The sequence below is a fragment of the Xenopus laevis genome, chromosome 7L, assembly GCF_017654675.1.
Source record: "Xenopus laevis strain J_2021 chromosome 7L, Xenopus_laevis_v10.1, whole genome shotgun sequence".
Classification (NCBI taxonomy): Eukaryota; Metazoa; Chordata; class Amphibia; order Anura; family Pipidae; genus Xenopus; species Xenopus laevis.
In genome coordinates, this window is record NC_054383.1 from 90,660,562 (window position 1) to 90,680,271 (window position 19,710).

At 39.1% G+C, this 19,710-nt stretch overlaps 1 protein-coding gene across 7 annotated transcripts in view; it reads right to left on the bottom strand.

Moving 5' to 3' along the window:
- Nucleotides 1-19,710, bottom strand: part of LOC108696525 (agrin) — a 291,780-nt gene that overhangs the window by 190,433 nt on the left and 81,637 nt on the right. For 6 of the 7 annotated variants that reach the window (XM_041569323.1, XM_041569324.1, XM_041569325.1 and 3 more), the window contains exon 3: nt 15,283-15,303. The exons of the other annotated variant lie outside the window; for it this stretch is intronic. In XM_041569323.1, coding sequence (XP_041425257.1) covers nt 15,283-15,303 — 21 coding nt within the window. The remainder of the gene's footprint in view (nt 1-15,282; nt 15,304-19,710) is intronic. 7 annotated transcript variants of the gene reach the window in all.

Sequence of the window (19,710 nt, forward strand, 5' to 3'; positions counted from 1 at the left end):
TAGGGATTCGGCCGAAGCCCCGAATCCTTCACTAAAGATTCAGTCAAATACCGAACCAAATCCTAATTTGCATATGCAAATTAGGGGTGGGAGGGGAAATTTTTTTTACTTCCTTGTTTAGTGACAAAAAGTCATGTGATTTCCTCCTCCCAGTCCATATATGCATATGCAAATTAGAATTCGGTTCAGCCGGGCTGAAGGATTTAGCCAAATCCGAATCCTGCTGAAAAATGCCGAATCCTGAATCCTGGAATCGGTGCATCCATTCTAATTAGTCTCTAATATTTCTTGCTACCCCTTTACCTTTATAACTAGACCCAGAGGTGGGTCATTTTCTTCCAAAGCTTTAAATCTCCCAGGGTTGCATAAAGCTAAAATAATAATAATTACCCTGAAAAGGAATAAAGTGTGTTGCTCACTGGAGGCAGCTGCCACTGCTGCTGAAGTGACTGGATATAAACACATTAGAGACGCTGATATGTGGGGAATTGAGGAGGAGGACCACACTGGATGAATGCAAAGTCATCACATGGGCTTGGCAATTCCCTGCCCAGCTCTTATGAGACTAGACAAACACTCCAATTAGGCTTAAAAAGTCAGCAACCTTCAATGACATCTCAGCGCATCTCTTCTTTTTCACAACGATTCGCTGCTTTGGAGCCAAGGATCTCCTTGGTCACTAAAATCCTTTAAAAATTCACACAAAAACACTTTTAATTCACCTCAAACACAAAGGTCTGCTAATTCCTCAAGATGCGCTTTCGTTCGGGAATTGAGTTTTACCTTCTGCATCCATTCTCTATTGACGTGTTGCTAAGTTATCTATCTATAGAGATAGATTGGAACCATATGGAAAGGCATTTGAGAAGCAAATGGCAACCTGCGGCCATCTGGAGTGCTACAGGCTACCCATCCATAAAGCATTATGGTTATTCTAACAGAAAAAACTAATAATTAAGTATAAATAAGGTATAAACTTGGATTCATGAAAATGGTTGGAATTTTTTTTTTTTAAATGCCAACTTAGTCATTTGCCTTTTATTTTTGTCTCCCTTATTATTGAAGCTCTTGCGCTACTTATAGTCCAGCCTATTATTCAACCAGTATCTGGTTGATAGAGGCCTGTACATTGAGTTTTCCAGTAATCCTAAAATTGTGGAAAAGAGAAAGAAAGAAAGGCTTACACTCTACAGTTGCTGAGTGCAAACACATCCTGAGGAATTAGCAGACCTTTGTGTCTGAAGTAAATTAAAAGTGTTTTTGGGTGAATTTTTAAATGATGTGTACAGACAGGTTATAGGAGGGATGTGATTGCTAATAAAAGCTAAACCATTGCGCTGTCTGACTGACACGGCCCAGCAAATTGATTTGGAATCTCCACCGTAGGGTTGGAACTGGTTAATGAAGGCGACCATTTCTATACTGTTGCGCGTTAACCCCTCAATTCCAGCTAACTGCACCTTTGTAGGGAGCCGTGTGCCCTCCTCAGAACTACAGCACCCTAGGGATTTCTAACCATCGCTGACAGGAGTAAAGTGTCAGAGAAAAAAGAAAAAGGCGCAAAGGAAAAGCTGAGCAGGAGCATGAAGGAGGGGCTTTGCTATCTATAAATATATCTGACTCCAGAGCCGTACCACTGTGAGAGCAGCGATGGCAGCCTGCAAGGAGGGGAATAGATACCAATTAACGAGATGAGAAGTAATTGGTGTTTGCCAGCAAATGTTTCCAAACTGCAAACTAAACCTACATACACACAGACGCCAGCATAGCTGTGAGGCAGCGGCTTCTCAATCCCTTCCCTTATGTACACATATTTATACACGGATTTAGACTGGTTATCTCAGCTCCGGCACAAACAGGCCCGGATGAGCTGCTGGCTAATTGATACATATCTTAGAAGGCACAGTGTGAGCGCTTTGTAGCTGTGTCCCCTGCTTCAAAGGTTTCCGCCGTGCCGATTTAGTTGACAATAACGACATCCGAATGAGAGGGAGGAGGGGGGAATCTTACTTTACATTCTAATTATTTCCATTTAACACTTGGAGGCGCACCCAACTGAACCCCTGCTGAGTGCAGAGCAGGGTGAGACGAGAATGGGCAAAACAAGGATATAAAAGGGAAACACTGTGCTTCACAGTTAGTAGAGTAGCATAAGCCATTGTTATAGTATGAGCAGTAATGGAGTGAAGCACACAGCACAGCCTATTTGGAGTGGATGGGGGTGGAATGTGGGTGCTATATAATTAAGTAAATTCAGTGGTTGTACAATATGATATAAAAAAAATATATATATATAGGAGTGGGTGTTTTTACTTTACATAACAGGTGCCAGGGAAAAACAAGGTCTTTGGGCACCTCAGAAGTGTGTGTTTATGCATACTGTATATGTATATCCTAGTGACTGATCTCAATATGCAGAATTCTAGCTCTTTGCGTCTCAGCAAACTGCCCACTCTTAAAAACAACAATACACTTATCCTCTGCACTACGCCCAATATTTGTTATATAGAATAAGATTACCTTAATTTTACAATAAATGTAATAATAGCAATCACAGAATGAAATGTTTACATTTACAACATCCCTTTAACCTGCTTGCGGAAGCTGAAAATGAATGCTGGTCATTAGATGAATGAAGTTCTTTGTGCAGTTGGACAGGTTTCAAACCCACAGAGCATATTACACAGTCACTGGAACCAACTATAAAGGGGGCACTTGCAAATAAATGGGAGGGGGTATCCAAAGGGGTTTTGAGTACAGGGATTTACATCTACTCATCCTCTCCTTTATTAAGCCTAGGGTTGCAGCTTTTTTAGAAAAAAATATTGGCTTCCTATATTTTGATCTTACTTCCATATTAATAACAATGGCATCAAGCATCTGGGATCAGCCAGCAACACTAATTAAGCCACTGCTGTTTTGTACGCTTTTGCTTCTCCTTTAAATAGTAGCTGAAAAATGGCCCAAACTTAAGCTGAAATGTTAGCAATGCTGGGATAAATAGAGTAAAGGAGTGCATTAAGAGGTGAATTGGAGCGCAGAACCTCAATATACAATGCATGTCCTGAAATGTAGCCTAAATGGTGGATCTATAAAGCTGCGTTGAAGTTGTCACATGTGGGTTAACGCCATGCATCACAATCACAGAAATAATCCCTTACAAATAGCTACAAATCTGTATTTCTTTCTGCCAGACTAGCTCCCAATATTATGCCATTATTTTCTACCATAAAGCACTGAAGTCAAAGCAACAAACTGGGGCTGCAAAGAATGGCTGGTGTGAACAGCGTTGTGAAAAGCAGTGCGTCACTCACCACCTTTATATTAGGTGTTTTTAAAGCTAACATCCTTTTTTATAGCAGATTTTTACACTCAGCAACACAAATAAGATTATCACACAGCTTTATAATGATACATGATTTTACACGTGTACACTGGCATTAAAGGTAATGTAAACCTTAAAAACAAATGAATGTATTGCAATTAGGGATGCGCCGAATACAGGATTCGGCTCGGGATTCTGCCTAGATCCAAAAAATCACGTGACTTTTCACCACAAAAAAATAGATGTTCTCTTTCAGTTATTTCCCCTAATTTAAATATGCAAAATAGGGTTTGGATTTGATCTGTATTCCAAAATAGTAGATTTGATGCATCCCTAATTGCAATTAATTGTATTATTTTCTAGTTTTAAACTTTGTGGCATACAGTATTTACACAGATAATATAATAAATGTGAAACAGTGCCACCTGCTGTTTATTTCAGCAGTCAACAGAAAATCCAGTTACTGTAGTTAAAAGAAAGTGTTGTGACGTCCCTCTGCTCAGACAATGAAGTCAGTGAGAAAACAACACAAGACTTTTCACTTCTCATTAACTTCATTTTCTGCTGACTGTGTCTAAGGCTAATTGCACATGGGTAAATCGGTAGCTTTAAGTCCCTAATGATTTATTGCACGGGAGAGGGGTCAAAATGTTGAAAATTTCTCCCCATATTTAGTGTAAATGTGAATTGCCACAATGCCTGAATGTTTAGTGCCTCTTCCTTGGAGGAACAAAACACTGCCCCTCTCTCCATGTGCCTTTACCCTAATGGAAGCTACTAAACTGTAGTCAATAGTTTTTTTTCTAGGCTCATGACAATAAGAATTGCACTGCAGCATGCTTCTATGCATTTTATTACAGCAGAAATCACATTCAAAGCTAAATGGAGCCGGTCTTGTGATCTTGACCACCCAATTGTGAGAAGCCCTAGGCTTTCAGACGTGTTAGAAACTGCAGATTGTTCAATATTGCAAAACATTGTTTTGATTACAGCTTGCCTCAAACAGAAAATATGGCTTTAAATGAGCTGGAAAGTAAAATAAATGATAGCTGCGGGAAGCAGGAGTCTGGCCAGACTGCCAGATAGCAATGCACCACTTCTAACCTTTTCTGTGCCAGAGACACATCGCATTGGAGCAGGACAGCCATTGAGGGTTGGGCATGTCCCAAACAAAATAATATTAGGCCAGAGAAAAAACAGCATCAGTAGAAACATGTGAAAATGACGCTCAGCCACCCACAGGGAACCACAAAATGCATTACCTGTACTCTGATTAATCAGAACATTAACATATAGCAAATCGTTCCATGACTCAAAGAGGACATTTAAGCAATGATTGCAAAACTACATTTTACTAGAGATCCAATGGTGCTTCTGATGAGGAGCTCACTGTTTGGAATAATTGAGTCTTTTCTGCAGTATGCAGCAAGATAACTATTCCTCACGCTGCACAGCATGGGTCTGAATTCCTTTTCTGCACACTAGGAACGAGTTGAAATTCACCTTTGACAAATATTTTCGATGAACACCTGCACAAACAGCTCAGCGCAACAGTGTCACCTGGTGGCTAATGCATTATATGCATGGCAGGTGCTATTAAAAGCTTCATCCCCAGTGTATAGAATAGCAAGCAATACATCATCATCATCATCATTCATTCATTTATTTATAGCACCAAATTATTCAGCACTTTCCAACCATTTATAACAGGGGACTTATAATAGTTAAACAAGAATAAAAAATATGCTTGGAGGCCCCTGCTCACACCTACATTTCTTCTATTTGTGCATCAAACAATACCATATTTCCTGCAGGTTCATGCTGGGAGTTGTAGTTTATCAGTGTCTGGTGTACAGCAGGTTAGAAACCATATATATGCATTAGCAAAAATCTATCTAAATCTAAGGCAATTACTCAACCTCCCATTTATAAATAGGATTTTGTGCAGTTATTGTCCCTTATGAACAATAAAATACATTTCTTGTTACAATTGTGCTTAGAGTAGTGGCTGCTGTATAGCTTATCTTGTCTGGAACTGTAAACAAAATATATTATGATTAGATGACTGTAATCAAGTAAACGAGTATGAACAATCGCTATTCCTGTATATATGTGCTAGTGCAGAATTGTACCACGCTGGTATTTGTGCAGCAGTCATCCATCAATAACATAAATAGCCCATTGTGGTCCTTGCCCGATGGGATTTTCTGTTCAACCTAGTTGATACCTGAATGAGTTGAAGCAGCTAATTTGATCCCATATACATAGCGGTAAATTTGGTGAAGAAGGGCCAAAATGGCACCAATTATCCACCCATATAAGGACACCTTCTAGCTTCATACACATTTCATACCCACTTCGGAGTCTCATAGCATAATATTGTGAATTATAAACTCATTTGAAAAAGTGTGTGCTCTGCAGGAACCTTACACACTTTAATCTTGATTGGTTAAACTCAGTCTTTCAGATGGAATTACCTTCCTGTCGTTAAGAATGATGTGGGTTTGCGTAGACTAGGCAATCAGTTTCAGGCTAATTACGAAGCCTGGCAGATCAGCAGCATGTTGCAGTTCTACCTCTGATACAAGCAGCCAAGCTGCCAACTGCAGTCCCAATCATCTCCATGGATTTTAGGCAGATACAATTGCACATTGGCTTTTAGATCCAAATAAATTACATCTAGATGGTATGACTGGACCAGCTGCCTGGCACAAAGGAGCTTACACTGACTCTTTTTATGGGATTTTACTTTCATAGGAATACTAAAACACTGGGTGGATTGCCTATAAATATATTATCCTGTATTTTCTCATCATATATAAGTGACACATTGCTAATCTGTGCACAGCAGGAGAGGAAGTAAATCATGTTAATTGATATTAGTAGCATTGTTCAGACATGTACTCAATCATAATACCCGTCTGTTGTGGTTTAGCACCGCTGGGATTTAGATTGGTTTATTGAAAATGAACCTAATACAATACATTGTACACTGTGCCACACCCCAATAAAACAAGCAAGTTCCCATTGTGTAAGCATCCTGCATGAAAAGCCTATTTCTCTCTGTGCAATACACATGCAAACTGAAGTCTTGCTACTGAGAAAATGTACCAAGTGGAATGCTGGAAGTTGTAGTTCATCTCAGATAGTTGGCAAGAAGTATGCCATACCTCCCAACAATCCTGTTTTTCTCAGAAGTCCAAATTTTGACAGCTCAGCCAGCAGTTCCTTAGACATTACTGAAATGTCTCAAGGTTCTGTTTGATCTCCTGCACTGATGCCAGAAAAAGATATAAAGTTTCTAAAACTTAATTAAAGCTTTTTGGCAGAGAGCCCAGCATACTGCACTTAGATACATTTGTAACTATTTAAGATAAGCAAAAATACAATTGTAACTAATAAGTTAAGCAAGTGTCTTGGGAGAACGGACTTACAGCTTAAAGAACCAGTAACATAAAAATAAAATTAAAAAATTTGTTTGTACTTAACGAAAAAGAAACACCAAGACACTTTTAACTTTAAATTCGCAAAGTCGTTATTAAGAAATAGCTTGCTGATCCTCCGCTTGCGTTCCTCTTCAGAAATAATGAAATAATTATATATATATATTTTTTGGAGATAGCACTTTGTAAAAATCACTATAACACTTTAGAACACAGAAAAATCTGTACATTTATTTTCTATGGTTCAAGAGACACACAGACTTTTTCAATGAATGCAGGCATTTAATTGGTAGCCCCAGTGATGGAAGACCCTTCAATCTTATGAAGCCTACTAACATTTCACATACTAGAACAGCTGTAGGGTCATCAGTTTGATAAACGTGGTTTAAATTAAATTTCAGAACTCTGTAAGGTCCATAGGAGAAATGCAAAACAAAAATAGATTTCTATTAAAGGGGTTGTTCACCTTTAAATTAACTTTTAGTATGATATAGAAAGTGATATTCTGAGACAATGTGCTATTAGTTTTCATTTTTTTATTATTTATTATTTATTTTGTTTCAGTCATTTAGCTTTTTATTCAGCAGCTCTCTAATTTGCAATTTCAGCAATCTGGTTGCTAGGGTCCAAATCACCCTAGCAACCATGCACTGATTTAAATAAGAGACTGGAATATGAATAAGAGAGGGTCCGAATAGAAAGATGAATAATAAAAAGTAGCAATAACAATACATTTGTAGCCTTACAGAGTAAGCTGGAAAGAGTCAGAAGAAGAAGGCAAATAATTCAAAAACTATAAGAAAAATAAACAAAGACCAATTGAAAAGTTGGTTGGAATTGGCCATTCTATAACATACTAAAAGTTAACTTAAAGGTGAACCACCCCTTTAATGTTTACCAACAGCCAATAGTCCCTGTCCTACAGACAACCTTTTCTATATAAACACAATGCAAGGAAGCAGGAGTATTTTCACTGAACAGGAATGTTTTCCAGCACACATATCAGGCGCTGCTTCTCTATAATAGCCACTCAACCAAACACAAAGAATATATGGCCTATAAAGCACATTTTAATATAGTACAAAATGAAGCTCTCCTAAAGGGAAGATGAGACCAAGATGCATTCACGTTTAATGGGCAAGAATCAAAAAGCACTCTAAAACATTTGCAGAACAAAGCTTTTTTCCGAAGCTATGCTAAATACTTCTCTTTGATGAATCCGTTCCCTCCGCGCTGCCAATTGCTGTGAATAGCACCCCAAGCTCTCCTGATTACACATTTTGCTCTTCAAACAGTCAGATGACACCCAAGGCCTTCAACAATGTATTATTCAAATATCTTTCTGCATTATCCATTATCTTCCACACTCAAGCACATTCATATTTAATGTGACCCACAATGGGAGCAAACGTCATAGGCAACAGGTTCTTTTTCCCTGGGCAGCTGTCCTTTGGATAGAGAGAGCAGAAGCGGGCTATTATGCCTGGTATCTCTTCCCTACAAGTTTAGGGCCATGAATAAGTCATTAACCTATTGTCTCCTCTGCTAGCTGGCAGCTCAAAGGAACCATAAGTGCAGCAAAGTAATGTGCACAGCTACTCTTGATAACAGCATCACTTCAAAAGCCCTTTTATAATAAGGCAATGCAGTCTATAATCGGGTCTCAAAGGCCGATTTTTGTTTCCTCTTTATTTTTTGAGGATTTGAAATGAAGTATTTCTGTGGCCTTCCTATTTTTCCATGAGAAACGTAGGTGGCACCTGCCCATTCCTGTTATGAAGCCCTCAACCTGTGCGTGTTAATCATCTCTCAACTACTTTGTAAGACGTATCCAAATGACATATACCCAGGTCTTTCTGATTTCCACATACTAGGTACTAAATAACAATACACCCAACACAACCCTCCCTCAGTATCCAAAGAAGTGAGGGGCCAGTCTGTCATGATGAAGGGGACATAATTATACAGGTATCAGGCCCGGATTTGTGGAGAGGCCACCAAGGCCCAGGCCTAGTGCGCCAGGATTTTAGGGGGCGGGGATGTGCAGGTGATACGATCATTTTTGCTCTGGTCCTGATGATAAAAATTTGAGCGAATAAAAGGGAGGGGACGGGGGCGACAAACGACAGTGGGCCTAGGGGTGCCTGCTATGTAAATCCAGCCCTGCCTGTTATCCAGAATGCTTGGGCCCTGGGATTTTCTGGATAATGGATCTTTCCGTAATTTGGATCTTCATACCTTAAGTCTACTCGAAAATCATGATTTCTTGGCCAGATGTTGATTGGGCAGGTTTGATTTTCTCGTTGGATCAAGTCCGCATTTTCTCATTAATGTGGTTCTCGATCCAACCACTGTCATAGGCACAATTATGATTTCATCTTTGGCCCAAGGGCCGAATGATCTGATCATCCAGATATTTTCCAGTTTAAGGTGGTCATGAAAGATCAGCTTGTTTGGTAGCCTCTCCAAATGAGTGGATCTTATACTGCATAGCAAGCTTTAGGTTGAATATAATCATGAAACATATATATATATATATATATATATATATATATATATATATATATATATATATATATATATATATATATATATATATATATATATATATATATACACACACAAATACATATATGCATCTAATAAATATGCAGAAACCATACAACAGAATAGTTTCATTATAATTAGCACAAGAAAATGGGCTCATTATCGTTTCTTCGATTTAGATGGAACCTTTCAACTTCTACAAAAATAATTGTGTTAACTGTGTAGTCACCATCTGTTCTGTATTAAAACAGTCATGGGAATACAGTAATTTGTTGTATATCTCTTTGCCTCCAAGAAGAAAACGAGTTAATTTTTCCTTTGTTCTTAGAAGAAAACATCCTGTACTTATGCTGCAACATTTCCCTCCTGTAACAATTCCAGCGGTGTATGGTGACACCATATCAGCAAGTTCATACACTCGGCAAGTCAAAACACCTTTGTGTTTATCTGGAAATGTTACAACATGGAGTTTCCCCTAAAGGCATCTAGTGTTTCAGCATTTAACTGACAGTGATCGGTTGGCCTCTTTTATTCAGCTAATCTGAATGTTTCTCTTTTATTTTGTAACGGGAAATACCTAATAAATTGTGTCTTATGTCAGGAACTGAGCAATTCCCTATCCCTACTCAATTCATATTCAGTAAACCATGAGCACAGCTTCCCTGCAACACTTTATTAAGTCTTAATTCTCTGCATGTGATTAAAAATTGCTCAGCTGAGCACTTTTTACAATTTAAATGATATTTTTCCAGTTTTCATGATATCAGCAGGGCTATGAAAAATGTTGCTTGGAATATTCTAAATTGATCAAGATAATATCTATCAATCCCACCCTAAAGATGGCTATGCATGGCTTAAGGTGAAAGATTGGCCGACAATACAATTGGCTGGATATCAAAGCAATATGGCCAGGCATGTGGTAGAAATTTCCAACAGAACTGCCTGGGGACCAATGAATTGGATCACTTCAGTATTAAAGCAAGCGTGGGCCTATACATTTCTAGGTCAGCCAATGGCCCAATAATTACAGCACATCACACAAATCTATTTGGCTCATTAATCAGAGCCGGGTGCTCATTTATAACATTTTCCATGCCCCTTAATTTGCCTCTCAGCAGGAAGCAGCATTAAAAAAAAATAGCAAAAACGAAATGCACATAAATATTCACGTTTTTCTTAGAAGAGAAACTTGATATAACAGCCGATTCTTTGATTGCTGTTGCTACTGGCTGATAGAGTACGCGGCAGATGGAGATAAATTTGCATGCAAGATTAGTCACTTGGGTAAATGATAGCGCACACACATATGGGTGTAATGAATCACAGGGGGACACTTTTCAGGAAAAGATGGCTGACTTCTCTCAGCACAGAAAAACATGACCCCTGCTGTGTGAGATAACTAGGCCTTGTATTTGCATCTGGGATACATTTTGAGAAAATGTAATGCCAATTTTAAAAAAGATGATTCCTTCTTCGTCAAGCTTCTTGCACTGTCCTTGGTAAGGCTTGACTGCTGTTCACTTGATCATAGTTCATGACTGCAGAGACATCAACTAACCACAAGTTATTAGGGTGATAATGATCTGGGCATGCAATTGGCCCATTAAGCAATACTCTTTTATTACAGGTATGGCACCTGTTATCCAGAATGCTCAGTACCTGGGGTTTTTCGAATAAGGGATTATTAATTTGGATCCCCATACCTTCAGTCTACCTAAAAATAATTCAAACATTATCTAAACCAAATAGGACTGTTTTGCATCCAATAAGGATGATGTATATCCTAGTTAGCATTAAGTATGAGGTACTGTTTTATTATTACAAAGAAAAAGCAAATCATTTTTAAAAAAATTGAGTTAAGTGATTATAATAAAGTCTATAAGAGATGCCCCTCCCGTACTTCTGGAGCTTTCTGGATAACAGATTTCCAATTAACGGATTCCACACCTGTATTGCTAAAAGAACAGCAGAACCAAAAAATTTAAGTTTTTAAAATAATTTATTTATAATGTACTTTGCCCTGCACTGGTAAAAAAATGTTTTGTTGGTTTCAGAAAGACTACTATAGTTTATATAAATAAGCTGATGTGTAGCCATGGGGCAGCCATTCAAAGGAAGAAAGGCTCAGGTTTACATAGCAGATAATAGATAACCTCTGCAGAATACAATGGGAACTTTTCAGTTATCTACTATTTACAGTGGCAATCCTAGAGGGGGTGGGCCCTGGTGCGTGACGCACAGCCGGGCCCCGCCCCCTCTGTAGGGCCGCATATGCCGGCATTCTCAGCGGCGAACGGACTGCCGGGGGGCCATGAGGGGGTGCGGGCCCTGGCCCGCTTGCACCCCCTGCTCCCCCGGTAGTTCCGCCACTGACTATTTAACCTGTGCCTTTTCTCCTTTTTTCAGACTCAATGGCTGCCTCATGGCTGCACAGTAGCTTGTTTATATAAGCTATAGTAGTTTCTAAAGCAAACACATCAATTTAACCAGTGCAGGGCAAAAGTACATCTTATTTTAATTACTTTAAAACGCTTGAATTTTTTGGTGTTACTGTTCCTTTAAATAGGATCCATTTAATGGGGGCTCTTTACAGTCATGAGACAACCCTAATAAGGATCACAGACTACAGTCAGGCCCATTGGAAGAGGGTGAAATCTGGAGACACGTCGAGAAAAAAATCATAATTGTACCGCACCTGTTATAAAGAACTTTCATCTCTACAAACAGTAGGACAGGCAAATGTTAAAAAAACACTGTATGTCTGCATCATTGTATTAGTATTCACTACCATGTATCTGATTCTTACATATATTAATTAGCTAATCCCATTGTAGCCTCTGCAGAATGCCATGAGAAGCACTATGGCATACCTCCCAAATGTACTGTTATTAGAGAGGCAGTCCCTCTTTTGACAGCTCAACCCGCAGTCCCTCGTTTGTATTGGAAAGTCCAGTTTTTCTCTGCACTGAACAGCCAGAAAAAGAAACAAAGTTTCTAACTTAATTGGCTTTTGACAGAGAGCCCAGAACAGCCGCAGCATACTAAATACTAAAATACTTTTGTAACAATTTGAGATAAGTAATTGTAACAATATAAGGCAACAGGTCCCTTGGGAAAAGTTAGACTCAGCTTAAAGGGCAATTCACCTTCATTAGCAAAACTGTAATAACTGCAGTATGCCAGATGCCAAAAGTTAATTGTGGCATGCAGATTTTTTTGGCTGTGAGATGGTTTAATGTAAAATAAAAATTCTTGGAAAAGTTTACTCGACAGCCAACAGAGGGCAGCATAGGGCTTATTTAATGGAGCCAACGCTTCAGTTCTTTGTCTAAACTTTAATATTTGTATGGCTCACAGAGGTTTTTGGATTGTGGTAAATAAAGTACATTTATCTGTTCTAAATCTTGTAAATATCTTTGCATTCTTTCAGGAATTAGCATAAACTAGGGTACTCTAGCATTTCAAGATTGTCAAAATAAAGAAAAAGGAAAAACGCTAGAGGGAAAAAAAGCAAAAAGGGTTTTTTATTCACAACAATATTTCCTCATACAATAACTAGCCATTGCCCTACGTGTTTCGAACCAAGGTGGTCTTCATTAGGGCAAAGATTACAAAGAAAGGCAAAAAAGGTAATCCTGCCTTTTTTTCACTCTATTTGTTTTCTATTATTTTTTGTACTCTAGACTGCAAATTCTTTTTGAGCATTACTATATTGGAGACTTCAATGGGCAGCCTCCATGGGATTGCCCCCCTTACATTTAATTTTTAGGAGTACGTGTCCCTTCTAACAATTCTTTGATTGATAGCATTTCAAGATAGAGCTCACAGAAATGATTAAGAACAGTAGTGCAACAAATGGGCCACACAGGTTGCACAGCCCTATGCATAAACCCTGCACACAGCCCAAAGTAATAAACTGAAAATATATGCAAGACAACAGACAAAGTAGGCTGGGGATATCGAAATGCTTTGGAGAGCTGTAGCTGGCCCCCAGGTATCCAAATGGACAGATTTAGAGATTAAATACTAGTTGGAATTATTAATAGATCCCAAAAGATGACTTCTATATGAAACTTTTACATGAGGAAAATGACTAAATGAGGAAAAACTTTGAGCAGGCTTTAGTGGAGTGGAGTGAATGAATTGTCCATTTATTGCTCAGTGGGAGACCTAGTGATTGGCCTGTGTGTGACCAGCTTACCATAATCAGAGGGGCTGCAGTCAGAGTTATTAACAGCTTGCTGTGATGTCCAGCTGATTACATTGTGGATAATGTATCCCCTACTATGGGCAAGCACAGGACTTTCACATGGGGTAATCTATATGCATTTGCCTACAAATCTGTATAAAGCTAACGTAATTCTCAGATCCTGGGAAAGTGCACAGTGCTGGGGCCCCTGCAGTGCAAAAATTGTCATGCACAGGCACGAGGTATAATAGAAAAACACAAGGCATGAAGCTACAGGATGAATGAAGACTTGTAATCAGCCCTATAATGAGAAGTCCAAAACCGTTTACCCTTAAGGTCAAGGTAAGTGACATATAAGCAGTAATCAGAGGACATAAACTCTTTCCATAAAGTACAAATTTAATTATGCTTAGGAAAAGGGCTCTTTCTTTTGTCAAGGGGCTTTACATAACTAAACTATTATCCCTTGAGGTGGGAAACTAACTTTACTGTTTTATGGCCAATTTCTACTCACAGAGCTACACTAACCTGTGCTGTCAATGGATGGGGAAGCCCCAGGCACTCTCCTGCTTAAGCAGCTGGTCAGGCCACACTGGGCATTTTGGGGAGATTTGGTCGCCTGGTGACTAGTTGCCTCATTTTTCGGCGACCAATCTCCCCAAACGCCTTCCCTGACTGTGCGCAGGATAAAATGAAAAAACGCTGGCGCTAATCACACGTGGCGATTCGTTTTCTGAAGTCGTTTTTTAATTTTAAGCTGGTGCAGAGTCAGGGAAGGCGTTTGGGGAGACTGGTCACCGCAAAGACGAGGCGATTGGTCGCCAGGCGACCAAATCTCTCCAAAACGTCCAGTGTGGACTTACCCTAATAAGTCATATTTATGTTTTGCATAGGACACAAACTAAGAATAGAATATACAAAAGCAAAGCATACAGAATAAGATTAATACTGGTGAAGTAAGAGAACAAGAGACAAACTGTTCTGTAAATTTCAAAAGGCAGTTAAAGGAACAGTAACACCAGAAAATGAGCGTGTTTTAAAGGAATGGCAATATACAGTAGTGTACTCTTGCCCTGCACTGGTAAAATTGGCGGGTTTGCTTCAGAAACACAATTATACTTTATGTAAAGAAGCTGCTATGTAGCCATGGGGCAGCCATCAAGCACAGGATAAACAATAGATAACAGAAAAGTTCTGATGAATCCCATTGTATACTACAGAGCTTATCTGTTATCTGCTACGTAATAATGTGCCTTTTCTCCTCCTTCAGCTTTGAATGGTTGCTCCCAAGGCTACACAGAAGTTTGTTTATATAAACTATAGTACAGTCTCTGAAACAAACACACCAGTTTTACCAATGCAGAGCAACAGCACGTTATATTTTCATTACTTTAAAAACACTTTCATTATTTGGTGTTAATGTTCCTTATAAGAAACCTCAATACAAGCCCACCAGTCTGGATTCGGCTTCCCAGCATTCCTTGCTATGTGCCATGGCTGCTCATGATAAAGGTCATGGGAATATAATTTCATGTTATTGATATATAAGTTTTAGCCAGAGCCCTCCAGCCATTTTGGCATGAAAGGTTTTAGATGGTAATTATGCACTTTATACTGTGACTCCAGAAAGCAAGCAAACCAGGTGTGTTCTATTCGCACATACAGATGTGGTCTTTGGTGGCTGGAGAACAGATAAGTACAGATGAGCTAGCAGATTAAATGCAACATCGTGCACTCAATGGAGGGTGAAGAATGTGGAGTGACAGGTCATTACTTACCGGCGCTAAGCCTCCTGTGCTCTACAGAAAGCATTTGGAAACAGAGAGAAAGGCAGAAAAAGGAGTTAGGGCACAATGCAATACACACATACACAGAAGAGTATCATATCAATCATATATAATTCTGTTTTGAGAGCCCATGCCAAACATAAGTCATTAAGACAGGAATAAGAAGCAAGAGCATATCCTCTGGTTAGATTCATTCTGCTGCTCACTTTACTTTGTTCCCTGCCCTAAAGATAAGGGATGATATTCTATATACTATAAAAACAGCTATGGGTTTAAACTTTGGCACTTGGAAATATATTAAGTGCCAACATTTGTGAATAACTTCTGTAACAGAATATGCCGAACCTTGCTCTTGGCCTTGGTTTGTGGGGTGCTGGTGCAAAGTATGTATATCCCCTTTTTTTATCATCCAAGCAATATAAATGAGGTGGTATAATAATTTAAATCTTCTACAAGGTATAATACTGGCACCCCAGTCATACAGTAGGGTCTTCCAAGCCTTTGCTTTGGCCCAACTCCAGCCAAAAGCAATACATGTTCTGTTTGGGACCCAATTCTTATACTGAGAACAATAGGAATCCTAGTTGTGTCAAGAATTGCTTCATACAATGTAGAGTATATTGTTCATAATAATATCTCCCAGAGCAATTATGCTCCTTTATGAGTTTTTCTGATAATAAAGCATAGTTGGTTTTTGTCAGACCATCAGTTCAGTGGTGGATAATGATGAATTTATCAGTCTGCAAGGCTGCATGCAACTCTTCAACATGTCTCTTTCATTCATACAACATGGCCTTGACCGCCACCTTTATACTCAGGACAAGGCTGAGCGTATCCACACATTAACTCTGTATAAGCAAGTGGCAAAAATGTTTGGGGATTAGTTAGGAGCACCTTCAGAATGTCCTACTTAGTACAGTCACACTCAATGAATAAAAAGTCCTGCTTGTTTTATTATATCTCCATTATATCACGACATTGCAGTCGTGCACCTGAAATGGTGCCTCTAGGGTTGCCACATGTCCAGATTTCCAGATTAGGAACAATCGTTGATCGCCCCATCATCAGCCCTGCCCCCAACATCACTGGTCAACCCCTGACATCACTTGCCTGCCCACCAACGTCATCTGCCCGCCCACTGCCTGTTTGCCCCAAACAGAAAATGTGGTAATCCTAGGTACCTCCTTTCATGCTACCTTGACAGTCTCTGAGTGGTATCTTTGAATTATGATCCCATGAGGCCTGGAAAGCGGACACATGATGAACAGCATGTGAATGTCCTGTTGTGAGTAGAGTTCAAGCACAATGTCCTTCTCAGCCTACGCATATTGTTTTCCTTTGCCTCACACAACAAAGGATGTTGGCAGAAGATGCAATACAATGTACTATTTAGAAAGATTGTTTTACTTTGTTTTTCCTTATGAAACATCAGACTGGAAGTGACGCGTTCCTTAGTCTGCCTGGTGTTTCAGAAAATAGCTCTTGAAATGATATTTATGGTAAAACCATCAATAGCAATAGTTCCAACAGATATAGAAGGCCTGGTTTTAGAGTCATGAAGCTATTTCATTCCATTCTCTTGGAGGCATTCTCTTCTCTTCATTCACCACCCCCGCCTTCCTCAACATCTACTGCATAGAAAAGTGCAGCAGGTCACGCAAGGACAATCAGATCTACTTCTGTGCTAGGGACCATTCACAAGAAAGGCTCATGGATGCAGATGAACACACTGCTATGATGCATTATTTTCAAGCAGGTGTATTAACATGCCATTGCAAAGATGCAAATAAAGGCATTCAACCTGTAAGTTGCTTTAAATATGTCATTTGCCTTAAAGGAGAAGGAAAGTCGTTTCACACTTGGGGGTGCCAAATGTTAGGCATCCCCAAGTAAATGTATTTACTTACATGAAACCCCGGGCCGGTGCTCCTATCAGCAGAAAACTGCACCGGAAGAGGATTGATGGAATAACCCCGGGCCGGTGCAGTTTTCTGCTGATAGGAGCAACGGCCCAGGGTTTCAGGTAAGTAAACACATTCACTTGGGGATGCCTAACATTTGGCACCCCCAAGTGTGAAACAACTTTCCTTCTATAAATTTTTTTTAATATGACATAGAGCTTGATATTCTGAGACAATTGCAATTGGCCTTCACTTTTTATTTTCTGTGGTTTTTGGATCATTTAGTTCAGCAGCTCTCTAGTTTGGAATTTTAGCAAGTATCTGTTGCTAGAGTCCAATTGATCCTAGCAACCAGGCAGTGGTTTGAATGTGACTGGGATATAAATATGAGAGGGGCTGAATAGAATAATAATAAAATAGTAGCCTCACAGAGCAATAGATTTTGGCTGCTATGTTCAGTGCCTCCCCCCCTCCTTTTCAAATCTGAAAAGAGTCAGAAGGAATGCAAATCTTCAAAAATAGTAAGGAATAAAACATGAAGACCAATTGAAAAGTGGCTAAGAATCAGCCATTCTAGAACATTTTAAAAGTTAACTTAAAGGTGAACCGCCCCTTAAATGAAAATAAGTAGAGTGTGGCTTTGGTGCTGAACTTGCAGCCTTAATAAATTGTCATCCCCAAATCGCCATTTAATTTGCAAAAACAATGAAGACAACTGTAAATTTTTCAGCAGTAAAACAAATATTTCAGTTTTTCAATAAACGACTTTTCAGTTGCCATTTACCCTTTCAGTGATTTCCTGATTTACAATTGCAGTTAATGTAATATGGAACTCCAGCCAAGTGCTCAAACAGACGACATTTTGCATAATCAAAACATTTTTAAGCAATGTTACAATACACTTAAATTAGCATTTTTTTTAAATCATTTGAAAGTTATTTGTTAATGAAATTGCTACTGAAAGCAATTGTTTTTCTGTCCCCTGCTGTACCACTAAAAATGAAGCAAGAATTAGCTCTCCTCTACCTAAGACTTAATTTCCCACAATGTCTTGAAAAAGTGTTATTGTCCTTTTTCTGTATTTCACAGAACATTGTGGAAGGCATTGTGGGATTTGGAATCTGGCCTATAGGAGAGATGACTGTAATGGCACATGTAATTTTTTGATGTTACTGTTCCTTTAAGTCTCTTGCCCCCCTGGCAGCAATGAAACCAGTTCAGCATTTCATTATCACTAACACAGGCTCTTTACAAGGGGTTAACATTCAGTAGTGCCCTGCTTGCTCACACAAGCCTATGTGCACAATAAAAAAGGAAATATTAAAGTTCCACTTGGAAAAAAAAATATCTCAAGACACTGAACAATGAAAACTTCCACAGACTAACAATAAAAGAATGCTCCAGTGTGGCAGGCTGTGAAGAGAGGTCTCGGCCTTCGTGGCAGTCCTTTGCTCACTGCCAATTAATGTCTACATTTTAAAGGATGTCATAGCAACAGGGCCTTTCATGTACTGAATTGACAGTCTTGTAGGAGGCTTTCCATTGGACGTCACTGTACAAAGCCACAAACAATGGCAGCCTCCGAAAAGATGCATTGCACAGAATAATTCTATTAACCTTAAAAAGTAGCAGAACTTGAGAAAAGAGCTGAGAAAAGAAATATCAAGGGTAATGTCCGCAGCGGGAGTCTGGGAATTCACCCAGTTGCTTTCTCTTTCTATTTTTTGTGCTTGACATTCTCCCTTTAACTTGCCTTTTTCTCAAGCCTGTTAGATATTACTTATCCCAAGAAACTGGACACACATTGCAAATCAAGGATTAAGTCTCATGGCAATAAATTGCCCTTATAACTTCTCGCATCGGCTTAGTGCGATGCAGGGGTACAAATGAGCAAACCTCATTCTCATGGAACATATAAGCAGAAAGTACAGTCAAAGATAATCAAGGCCCTTTTCTTGTGTTTAGTTAGATTGGATGATTCCATGCTGCAAGCTAAATCCCAAGACAACGGGGTTATAAAACAATAATGCTGACCAATAATGCATTCTATTTCAAATTGTGTAATGCTTTAATGAAGAGTAATTCAGGACAAATAAGCCTTAGATGCTTAGTTCACATGTTATTACTTGCCAATCATGATCATCTTATAGAGGTGGCATTTCAATGGGGTCTAATGGTAATATTTAATTTTTTATCAGCAGAGAAAGTATTATGGCAATCCACCCATAAATAAGGCAGACTAAGGGCTGATTGATTTGAGATTGAGTTGGCAGCTGAAAATCAGTCACATATCTATTATACAGTTTATAAAACCCCACTGGGTGATGACTGCATCAGAGCATTAATGCTCTCCCCTCCCTGAAGGCTCTCCATAGGTCTGCAGTTTATTCTAATCATTGGCCTAGAGGCCAAAAGTTCATCCTGATTGGCCCAACAAACGGATGGGCAAATTGGGCAAAGATCCAATGCTCCAAGCAAAACGAGCGGATCTTACTGTGAATGCCCATATGTTCTATGT